This window comes from Gorilla gorilla, chromosome 17, assembly GCF_029281585.2.
Source record: "Gorilla gorilla gorilla isolate KB3781 chromosome 17, NHGRI_mGorGor1-v2.1_pri, whole genome shotgun sequence".
In the NCBI taxonomy this organism is placed as follows: Eukaryota; Metazoa; Chordata; class Mammalia; order Primates; family Hominidae; genus Gorilla; species Gorilla gorilla.
In genome coordinates, this window is record NC_073241.2 from 92273577 (window position 1) to 92286175 (window position 12599).

At 38.6% G+C, this 12599-nt stretch overlaps 1 protein-coding gene across 1 annotated transcript in view; it reads left to right on the forward strand.

The window, feature by feature from the left end:
• Nucleotides 1-12599, forward strand: part of PHLPP1 (PH domain and leucine rich repeat protein phosphatase 1) — a 260131-nt gene that overhangs the window by 229473 nt on the left and 18059 nt on the right. The window contains exon 13 of the mRNA XM_031003733.3: nucleotides 8841-8971. Coding sequence (XP_030859593.2) covers nucleotides 8841-8971 — 131 coding nt within the window. The remainder of the gene's footprint in view (nucleotides 1-8840; nucleotides 8972-12599) is intronic.

Genomic DNA, 12599 nt, shown 5'->3' on the forward strand with positions numbered 1-12599 from the left:
GCTGAGGAACCTCAGAAGCAGAGGTTGGTTATGGCACTTGTTTCTCCTTCCACTGAACTGCATAGCAGTCACATTGGTAATATAGTAATTTTGCAACAAAAACCAAGCTATTAGTTAATAGTGACCTATTCTAAACCCTTCCCTCGCTTTTTTTTGACATAGGTTCTCTGTCACCCAGGCTGGAGCCAGGTGTTCTAACCCTTTTTTGAAGTGTATTTTAAGCAGGTGAAATAAGTGTTGATACTTGCGGTGAATGAAGTTTGTAATTTGGGATTTAAACATCATATCAGCAACTTCTTTGTCAAATTTCCATGTTCCTGTGGCTTACTGATTCTAAGAACAGCATCTTTTTAGATGTTTTAATTATCTTTAGAAGATTATTTTCATGTTTGTTCCATGCAGTAATAAACTACTTGGCTAAGTTGAGTGAACTTATATCTAAAATCTGTGTTACCTTAACTGGGAAATGGAGCATGAAGTAGTTTTAATATGCTATACTCTTGAGGACAATGGCTATAGGAATTTTAAAAAATAAACTGAATATAGATCAGCTCTCAATCAGCTAGAGAGAAAACCACAATCCCATAGTCACCATGTAGCCAGACTTGGCTTGCCTGGATTCCAGCAAGCCCTGTTTGTTGTTGTTCTTGTCTCTAAAGTCAAATGAAATAGAGAATATCAGCTCAATCACAAAGACACAAAGAACATGGGGAAATGGCTGGGTAGAATGGATGGAAGAAAGTGGGTTGATTCTTGGGGAAGTAGGAAATGGATATGAAGACAGGTCAGGAACCAAGTTTAGGCTTTAGTTGGGTGGCGTAGTTGACCTAATAGACGTAAAAACGTCAGCTTGGCATAATGCATATCCAAAACCTGAAACCAGGAGCAGTCATTATTATGGTGCTGGAATCAAGTTAAGTAATAGTTACTGAGGAAATTTTCCAACTGTTGTGGAATCTAATGTCAATTCCTGTTTGGGACAAGGCTCGATACAAGGACTAAGAAAAGAGGAAGCAAGCAGTGTCTACTGGAAAGTGGCCATTGAAGCCACTCTGCACCCAGCCTCACCAGGAACAGACTAGCAGGAAGTTAAGACTGCATATTCTCTCTATCTTTCAAAATTGGTGTAATGAGTTAACCCAGACTAGTTTTTTTTTTTTTTTTTTTTTTTTGAGATGGAGTCTCTCTCGCTCTGTTGCCCAGGCTGGAGCGCAGTGGCACGATCTCTGTTCACTGCAAGTTCCGCCTCCTGGGTTCACGCCATTCTCCCACCTCAGCCTCCCAAGTAGCTGGGACTACAGGCGCCCGCCACCACGCCTGGCTATTTTTTTGTATTTTTAGTAGAGATAGGGTTTCACTGTGTTAGCCAGGATGGTCTCAACCTCCTGACCTCGTGATCTGCCCGCCTTGTCCTCCCAGAGTGCTGGGATTACAGGCGTGAGCCACCGCGCCTGGCCAACCCAGACTAGTTTTGTGTGTGTTTGTTTTTAACTCTGGTTTCAGCAGATCTTTCTAAATTCAAAGCCATGCCCATTCTAACAAACTATTGCATACATTTTACGGAATAGCTTATGTATCTATACAGATGAACAATTAGTCCTTCATGAGCTCATGCATTTTAGAAAGCATTTCTTTAGAGAGGCTTCTGGAGAAAGGAGCACCATGACTCAGTCCTCAGAAGAAGTGATCTGTGAGGTGGTTACTGTGGTGCTCTTCAGATCCTGAGGGCAAAGGGAAGTGCACTCACGCACCCAGAAATCTGGGAGACGCCTGGAATCACTTGTAAATTTCTTTTCAAGTCTCTTTTTCAGTCTAAAAATTCATGCTCATTTTATGTTCTACTTTTTATCATTTCTCTTTTTTTTTCACGTAAAAATAATGGCTCTTTCCCTTCTCAATCTGAGTAAAACTAAAGCCCCCAGATGCATGTGCCAGGCATCCAGTAACTTTGTAATATACCGTTGAGTACCCCCAAGGGCACACATAATTAAATTTTTTTTTTTTTTTTTTTGAGACGGAGTCTTGCTGTCGCCCAGGCTGGAGTGCAATGGCGCGATCTTGGCTCACTGCAAGCTCTGCCTCCCGGGTTCACGCTATTCTCCTGCCTCAGCCTCCCGAGTAGCTGGGACTACAGGCGCCCACCACCTCACCCAGCTAATTTTTTGTATTATTTTTTAGTAGAGACGGAGTTTTGCCATGTTAGCCAGGATGGTCTCGATCTCCTGACCTCGTGATCCATCCGCCTTGGCCTCCCAAAGTGCTGGGATTACAGGCGTGAGCCACCGCGCCCGGCCATAATCAATTTTAAGAAGTGCTGGTGGGCTAGGCACGGTGGCTCATGCCTGTAATTCCAACACTTTGGGTGGCTGAGGTTGGAGGATTGCTTGAGGCCAGGAGTTCAAGACCAGCCTGCGCAACATGGCAAGACCTTGTCTCTTTGGGGATAAAAAAAGAAGTGATGATGTAAAGAAATTGTTCAGTTTATACAGGATACATTTTCTTAAAAGTCAAAATTTGCAGATAACTTAGTTTTAGTGTTTGAGGAAATTCTGTATTTGAACAAACAGAATACTAAGGATTGTTACCCTGCTTGTCATTTTTATCACCTCAAATCCTTGCCAATTTTAAGGTTTCCCAAGGTTTCTTCAAGGCTTCCCAAATCTAAAATGCAGTTGAGAAAATCATGGAGACACTGTATGTAAATTTAAAAGGAATGCTTTATACGAGATTAAAGGTCTTTCTTTGCAGCTCCCTGTAAGGTGAGGAAGCTTAAACATTAATGCACATTTCTCAGTGATTATATACAAATATGATTTTTTTTAAAAAGAGGGTCTTGCTCTGTTGCGCATGCCGGAGTGCAGTGGTGCAATCATAACTCACTGCAGCCTCAACTTCCTTGGCTCACAGGAAGCTCCCACCTCAGCTTCCTGAGTAGCTGAGACTCCAGGTGCTCAGGAGCCTGGCTAATTTCTTAAAATTTATGCGGAGATGGTCTTGCTATATTACCCAGGTGGATCTGGAACTCCTGGCCTCAAGCAATCCTTCCACAACAGTCTCCCAAAGTGCTGGAATTACAGACGTGAGCCACGGCACACAACCATAAATACGATTTTATGTAGAATAATCATACTACACTGTGACTCTCAGGTCTGTGTTTGGGGTAAAAGTTGAGTTCAGACTGACTCTGTTCAGTTAATAAACCTACTTAGTTGTATGAACATCCCACGTTAGTGATCACTTAGCCTTTTATAACACCAGGAATGTATAGTAGTTTAAGAGAATTTGACTAAAAGTTGTATATTGAGAAATAGTACATATGTGTGCATATTTATTTTACTATTAAGCTAAAATGTTCTAGTTCCTATAGCATCATAAGAAAGCAGGCAGTGTAGACTGCTTCTGTATGAGACACGATCTACAGGATCCATAGTTCATTATCTGAGCCCTCTGCCTGCCCAGCCTTATCTTCTGCTCTGGGGCCCAATAGTCTCCAGCCTCAGCAACCGCTCATAGTGAGTTTCCTGATATGCCACACAAACGTTATTCTTGTCTCCTTCCTGCTGTACCTGCTATTAGCTCTCCCTAGATGTCCACCTGTTCTCACATGCCTGATTAACTTTGATTCTGCACAAAAATCTTCTCTGGAAAGGCCTCTCTGGGGTCTTGTTATCTGTCCCTGGGCTGCTATGACCTGTGCATACTTCTGCCATATTGTTGATCATACCAGCTAAAGGTGTATTGTTTATTTCCCCCCACTATCTTGGGAGTTCCTCAAGGGCACGGACTGTGTCTGCCATCTCCGTATGTCCCTGATGTTGGCTTATTGCCTGCCAATTTGTAGGTCCTTAATACATTTTCTTTTGAAAGAATACTTGCATTTATTTACTTCTTATGAAGTCAGTAGGGAAATATGTTATACACTAGCAGCTTTTAGCTTGCAAGGGCAAGGAAATCCAGACTGTGATTGGGATCCTCATTTTTGGAACTGAGTGTGCCACTGGGGAGCACGGTGGAGGTGGTGGACTGGGGATAGTCTGCAGGAAGGAAGGAAGTAGGGTGTTACAGAATCTAGCAGCCGGTAGGTTAAGTTGCCATTTCAGGGCAGTACAGGCGGCTATTTGGCAGATGATATATAATACTTTGCTATGAACATTGATATGCCTGTTTCTTTGGTAATGTTCTGAGGAAAACATAATAAAGATAGGCTCCATGCAGCTTTTGTGATAGTTACACTTAAACTATACATCAAGTTGAATTTCTTTTTCTTTAAGATATAATGACTTTTTTTGCTCTTATCTAAATGTGTTTGTAATGATTTTCCTCTAAATCAAGAATTCCTTCTCAGCTATGAGTTATCTCACTTTTTCTGAGGGTTGCATATTTTTTTGGGCATTCTTACCAGAATTTTGATTATAACGAAGTAATTTTTGTTAGCTATATTCTAGAATGGGCCTGAAAGAGGGAAAGATAATTTTCTTTTAGTCGTGTTTTAGCCAGATTTAACATTCTATTTAATATATTTTTAAGAAAGTTGTAGTACACTAACCATAGAGGTACATATATTAACAATATAAAGGGTCTTTTTTTTTTTTCCAGTTTCACTCAAATATTTTCTATTTGCTTAGTGGTAACCATTATAATGATTCAGCCAACAAGTGTTTGTGGAGTACTTCAGCAGTCAGCCTATGTTGAGGACTATTGAAGGAACATGACAGAGTGCTTCTAAGCATCTTGCTCACTGTGTTAACACTGGGAGGGCAGCACTAGATACCAACATCCTGTAATTTTTTTTTTCAACTTTCTATAATTTCTGTGAACGAACCTCCTTCCTGTGTGCAGAAGTATAAAAGGGTGTTTTTGCTTATCTGCCATTAAAGAAAATGGTTGCATTCTTATGTAGAAATAAACTATGATATTTAAAATGTATTAAAATTGCATTAAAATGCTATTTATTCTATGCTGAACTTAACCTAAGCACTGGTATCTCAGTTCCCATCCTAGCAGATTTAATTACTGAAACACCTTACAAGAGTCCTTCATAAACTCACTGAAAAAATGATTGTCACGTGCCAGGCAATCATTTGTTCATCCTTTTAATCAAACCAGTTGTTGAACATCTACACTTTCCAGTTCACTTCGCTTAGGATATCCGGGGAGAAACAGCAGCAATCCCTGCTCTCTAGGAGGCCATAGTCTCATGGAAGAAATAAGTAAGCAGATAATTATAACAAGGGACACCAAATTGAAACAGGTTGTAGTAGAGTTGGCATTGAGTTGAGTCTTAAAAGGAATCAGGCATATTGCACCAGATAAAAAGCAAGAAAAGCATGAGAAAAGGGTTCCAAGCACAGAGAGAAGCATGTGTAAAGGCACAGACAGATGAAAGCATGTCACATGCATGAGCTGCAGGCACTCTGGCATGGGTGGAACATGGAGTGTGAGGAAGCCAGTGTGCAAAGTTGGGGATGCCTTGTTGGGCATTCTGAGGAGTTTGGTGTCGGGTTGAAGGACACCTGGGAGCAGGCTGACGGACTGAAGCTGGAGTGTGAGCAGGTGGAGTAAACCACACTGAGAAACCATCCTGATCGCATACAAGGAGTGCGTTGAGGGAAGCAAGACCAAAAGCAAATTTCTGGTGCAGCCAGAGCCCTCCGGGGGAAATGGGATGCAGGTCAGTCCAGGGGAGTGGAGCTCGACGGAAGGGAACCGGCTGCAGTGAATCAGAGACTCTGTCACAGGAGCCTTGGGGAGCAAACAGTCCTGGGCAGAGGGGAGGCACAGGAACATCATCTCCAAGAAGGTCTGCATTACAGCCTGCAGCATTATCTTCATAACTAATTAGTTACCCTACCGAACTCATTTCATAATTTGATAATTTAGAGAATGAGCTAGTTTATATCTGTAGAAAAAATTTTTACCAATTTCATAAAATTGAATATTTCTGCAGAATGCCTTTAATCTTTGACCAAAGGCATTTTCTGACCCCTGAATTTTGTTGTCAACTACTTGCATCCTAAATTACTCACACTTATTAGCTCTTTATTTCCTGTCCCATCAGTGTCCAGTAGATTGTATATATCCCTATTTGTTGTCCTGCTATGCTGATGTGTACTGACTCTGTTGGTAGCATGTCCCATTATTACCCAGTATTATCGGATATCAGTTTTTCATTAAACTCTGGTTGACTGTTGATGTAACCATTATTTATAATTGAAAAAAACAAAACAAAGCAAAAAAAAAGATGACCATTTTCTCCAATATTAATATTTAGGTTAAGTAAATTAATGTACATCTACTAGAATTAGTATGGGGCTATTAAAGGTGGTGGTATATCAGGGCATTCAGGCTGCTATAACAACATGCCTTAGACTGGATAATTTATTAACAACAGAAATTTCTTGCTCGCAGTTCTAGAGGTCTAGAGGCTGGGAAGTCCAAGATGAAGGTACCAGCAGATTTGGTCTGATAAGGCCCCATTTCTCATAGATAGTTCCTTCCGTGTGTGCTTGTCAGGTGCAAAGAGTGAACAAGCTCACTGGGCCTGTTTTATAAGGCCACTAATCCCATGCATGAGGGCAAAGCCCTTATGACCTCATCTGTTCCCAAAGGCCCCACTTCTTAATACTATCACTTTGGGGATTAAGTTTCAGCATATGATGAAAATTTGTTGGGGGACAAACATTCAGACCATAGCAGATGGGAATGAAGATGGGGAAAATGGTTGCAGTAGAGTGATAGAAGAGTAAATGAAATGTAATGAAATTGCACCTATGTTTGAGATTTTTAAGGCTTTTAAAAAATATATATGAAAAAGACTATAAGGAAAAAAAAACAGAATGCTAACCCTGGGTGTGCTAGGGTGGTAGATTTAAGGGTATATTTTTCTGAGCTTTTCTTTTTGCTCAGCTTTTTGTGGATAATGTGGTTATAATGCTCTCATAATAAAATATGATTATTTAGAATGGCAATATAATTTTTTTCATTGCTACTATTTGGAAGCAACTGTATGAAACATTTTGTGTGAGAGCATTGTGTTGTTTGAAGTCTATTGAAAATATATTTACCCAAAAATACAGGTTTTCATTTTACCCAATCTCTACCCTTCCCCAATCCCTACTAGATTTAAATTCTTTGAGAATTTTTCCAAATAAAAGGAAGATTTTGTCCACTTCTAAGATCCTGAAGTTCTTGAGTATAATCTCCCTCCTCCCTTTTTTTAAACGACTGAAGAGAGAACAAAACAATTCCCCTTTGATCGTTTCTGTAAGCACTTTTGAAACTTACAATAAGGTACTAATTCAGCCAGATAATTGAATGCTCTCCACCCCATACTATATACTATATACTATATATATTCTGCATTCTTATATCTAGAGTGCTGACCACTCCATTTCTCTTGTGTATGCTGAGCCTTCTCCACCTAGGTTCCCTGCTCCCTGAACACAAGGGCAGCCCCTCTTTTTACAGTACACCTTATTTAAGCTTTACATCAGTTTTGTGAGAAAGGAGCTATAATTTCTACTTACAGGTAAAACCTGATTTTTTTTTTGTAACCAACATGACCCTTTTGTGATTTTTCTTTCAAGTTAAATTAGGGAGGACCTGTTGGAGAGTACAGATGTTGATGCCTTGAGGGTAGGATCCATACTTGACTCAGCCCCTTTTTTTTGACACAGATTAGGCAGGCTTACCTGCTCATCTTGCTTTTGCCAATTTCTTATTCAGCTTCTTTTGAAATATCTTCTCGTTTTGAGTGTGTTACCTGCCTTTTCCTCAGTTTACATGTTCTTTTCTTTGTTTTTTGTTTGTTTGTTTGTTTTCTGTTTTGTTTTGTTTTTTTTTGAGACAGGGTCTTGCTCTGTCGCCCAGGCCGGAATGCAGTGGCGTGGTCTCTGCTCACTGCAACCTGCACCTCCCGGATTCTTTTTTTTTTGGTGAGATGGAGATTTACTCTTGTTGCACAGGCTGGAGTGCAATGGCGTGATCTCGGCTCACTGCATCCTCCACCTCCCAGAATCAAGCGATTCTGCTGCCTCAGCCTCTCTAGTAGCTGGGATTACAGGCATGTGCCACCATGCCTGGCTAATTTTGTATTTTTAGTAGAGACGGGGGTTTCACTGTGTTGCCCAGGCTGATCTCGAACTCCTGACCTCAGGTGATATGCCTGCCTCTGCCTCCCAAAGTGCTGGGTTTACAGATGTGAGCCACTGCGCCCGGTGCACGTACTGGGTTCAAGTGATTCTCATGTGTCAACCACCTTGAATAGCTGGGATTACAGGCTTGCTCCACCACCTGGCCAATTTTTGTATTTTTAGTAGAGATGGGGTTTCACCACGTTGGCCAGGCTGGTCTCAAACCCCTGACCTCAAGTGATCCACCCTACTCGGCCTCCCAAAGTGCTGGGATTACAAGCGTGAGCCTCTGTACCCAGCCTTCTTTGTTTTTTGTTTTGTTTTAAGAAATTCCTTTAAAGTTCATTTTAATGTTTGAGCTATAGTTCTCATGGCACAGAGATTTTGTGAGCAATAAGAAAATCTATTAGGATTTTTTAGTTAATGCTTAATTTTAAACGTGGAGATAAACTTAAGTGGAAAATATAGGAAGAATAAAGAACATGGATTTTCTGTTATTCAAAGAAAATAAAAAACTTTTTTTTGCATTTAGCAAAATCTATTTTAAATGTTTATGGCAAAATAACAGATAAGCCTCCTTTTCCACATTTGTCTAGTGTATTATAATGAATGGTCAGACTGATTTGCATGCAAAGGGTAGGAGTATAGAATTCCCCGAAGAACTTCTCTAGACCATCTCTTTCTTGTTTGCACTTGTTCTTTTTTCAGTGTGTGGACCTGAGCTGTAATGAGCTAAGTGAAGTCACATTACCAGAAAACCTGCCTCCCAAACTGCAGGAGCTAGACCTGACTGGAAACCCTCGCCTTGTCCTTGATCACAAAACCCTGGAACTACTGAAGTAAGTATTCTGTAAAGCACTGTATCCCCATCATTGTCCACTGGCAATGGGATTCATATCTTAGTGAAAATGGGAAACAAAATATGAAGCATCATTGACTTGTTAGCTGTGTTAACACACACAACAGGATATACAAGATGCAGGGAAGCAATGAACAACCAAGATGTAACTTAAATCTCAGTAGTCACTGATAATGTGGTTGTGACAGTTAATGCAAATGTTAAGGAAGGATTTTAAAAGAGATGGATGATGTAGGGAAAATTAACAGTGTGGCACTGAAATCCAGGTTATTTAAATAAAACCAAGAATGCGGAGTAGTTAGATCCTACCAATAGTTAGATCTTCACGATTTGGGAAAGAGGTCATTGATGCTGTTTCATTCTTGATATTGATAAAAGAATTAGTGGTTGGAGTTTTCTATGTAAAACCTTAAAGGTCTGCAGTAGGAAAGATGTCTTAATGAGAATGTTCATCATGGAACTCTAAATGTCTATTAAGAATTAAATAATGTTCCACAATTGAATATTACAAAGCCATTTAAAATTATTTAGAGCTATATTGCTAACTCAAAAGATCTTTACAGTATATTAAGTGAAAATATTAATAAAATTCACAAAGAAGTTTTATAGTATAATTCAATTTTTGCATTATAAATTTGTGTGCATTGGGTATATGTACATGTGTGTGCATACACACATCTAGAAAATGCCTGAAAGGATATATAAAAAGAGTTAAAGTGGTGTTATTCTCTGGATAATAATATTATGGGTAGTGTTTATTTTCTTTAAACTTTTCTAAATTTTCAGAATTTTTTGGGGTATATCAGTAGCAGTTTTAAACATTGTCATACATTAGTCATTATGCATGCCATATATGTTTATTCAATGTTGGAATATTTGTTGCTGAAAGTCATCTTCCATTATCTTAAGAGAATCAGAAAAGAACAGTAGAATTTTGGTGACTGGTCCGTTAATACTATCCTAGGCTGTAGTGCAAACCAAAGTTTGAAAAGCACTTAAAGTGATTCCTGGATAGAATTGGCCTAATTAGTGCCTAATTAGTGCCTAATTTGTTGGCATTTTAGTACTTGATGAGAAAATTAATTTTGATACATAGTTGAAAAACACTGCCTGAGTGTCCTGAGGAAGGCGTAGAGACCAAGGTTCTCTCCATTGTTGATCACATGTATGAAACCTTGGCCTAAACCCCTCCATCTGTCCACACCTATAAGATGAGAACAAAAATGGCCTACGTGATCTTTAAGGTACTTTTTAAGGTCAAGAAAACATGGATTATCAAAATACATCATCTTTAAACAGATAGCTTTTGAGTATTTTTTATACGTAGGATACAAAAATTTTTGAGCATTTTTTACAAATAAAATTTAAAAATAATTGCACCAAAATTTGTTAATAAATGGAAGTAGCCACTTAGAGAAAAATTAAAGTTGCATTCTTATATCACACCAAAATCCAGCTGAAATAGTTGAATCTGTAAAATTAAATGATTTTTAAAAGTAATAAATCATATGAATATCTTCACAAGTTAGAAAAAGACTTTTTAGGCCAAGAAATGAAGGGAGTAAGTCACAACAAAAGAAATCAGTACGTGTAGATTGGTTTCAATATTTATGTCGTATATGTTTACACGTAAATATACTTTTTATACATAAAAGTGTTAAATGTCTATTTCCTATTTCAAAAACTCTCAGGAGTAAATATAAATGGCAAATGACAAACTAGGAAGAGAAATACGAAAAATAAAAGCATTAATATGCTTACTAGAAAATGTTCTTATATGATAAGAAAAGTACTCAAAATAAACCAAGGACACAACATTTAACAGATGCAGTACAAATAGTTACATGAAAAGATGTTCAAACTTATTAGTATATCAAGCAAATACAAAATAAAATATTTGAATAACATTTCCCCCCTCAAATTGGTGCTGCTGAAGGAGTATAATTTGGTATTACACTCTTCTTAAAAGCAGTTGTCGTACGTATCAAGCTTTTTAAAATATTCACTTACTCAGACCAAAGTTTCCTATAGCAAAAAATCGTAATACTCTTAAAATGTTACCTTCTGTTTAACATCTGGAAGGTTGTGGATTCTTAATGACTTGGAAGATTTTCCGTATATTACTTGCACTTTTAGAGGGTTGGTTTATTTGTTTTATGTGAGCCGATTAAGTGCATATGAGGACTCTTCTGTGAGATTGAGCTGTGGTTCACAGAACTCTGACTCATTTAAAGATATACAAGATGGCCGGGTGTGGTGGCTCACGCCTGTAATCCCAACACTTTGGGAGGCCGAGGTGGGTAGATCACCTGAGGTCAGGAGTTTGCGACCAGCCTGACCAACATGATGAAAACCCGTCTCTACTAAATACAAAAAAATTGGCGGGCGAGGTGACGCATGCCTGCAATCCCAGCTACTCAGGAGGCTGAGGCGGGAGAGTCGCTTGAACCTGGGGGCAGAGGTTGCAGTGAGCCGTGTTACGCTATTGTACTCCAGCCTGGGCAGCAAGAGCAAAACTCCGTCTCAAAAAATAAAAAATAAAGATATACAAGAGTCAGCATTCATTTCACTTCAGATAGCTGCTCAGCCGCACTGTGTTCAGCTAGGTAGAGAAGAGAAATTGCTGCTTCACTGGAAAGAATTATTTGTGTGCTGGGGAGAGGGGGCGGTTAAGAGTTATTTTTTTTTTTCCTTTAATAATCAGGCTAGGAAATGGAATTATTTCTCTGAAGACTTTGTGTTCTGTAAAAATTATAAATGCCTTTAAAAATGAGCCTTCACTTTTCCCTAGACTTCAGGATGGTATCTAAGAGCCTTAGGATATGTCTTAAGAAACCTATTGTATTGCTGACTGTTTTAGATGGATAAAATGGAGTACCAGGTCATATGGAGAGCAAATGATGGAGGACTGTCCTTTTTTTTGTTAATGCCTCTTTTATTTATAGAATTGAAAACTTTGAAAAAAAGATTTAGCTCCAGTCTTATTGTAAAACAAGGTATTAACTTGATTTGGGGATTTTCTATTGACACTATGATTTATGTTTTTCAAGATAAGATGGAAAGTAAATGTTTGCTAGTAATTGAGAGTAGAAACTTTTCTTTAACCATACATTTTTAAATTTCAGAAAAATTGCCATCCGTTATTTCTAGATACAAAGGGAATACAAGTTAGATATTGATTTACTTCTTAGAGCTTTAACTGGTTCTTAGGAAGGATATACAGTATTTGTTAGATTTGGGAGTAATGAGTACCAACAGATAATTTTAATTCTTGTGGTCATGACCAGAACTATGTAGGTGTTGCTTCAGTTGTCAGCAGATAATACATATACTTTTTCCCTTGTTTAAATAATAATGAGGGGGAAACTTAGTGGCAATTTACAAGTAAGAGGACTTATTTCACCTTGTGGTAGCCAGCCTTTTAACAGACTACTTTACATCTGTGAATGACTTCCTGTTTAGGGGCACAGAATGCTTTCTAGAGGCTGATTTTATTTTATTATATTTTATTTTATGTTATTTTATGTTATGTTATGTTATGTTATTTATTTTTTGAGACAGAGTTTCGCTCTTGTTGCCCAGGCTGGAGTGCAGTGGCACAATCTTGG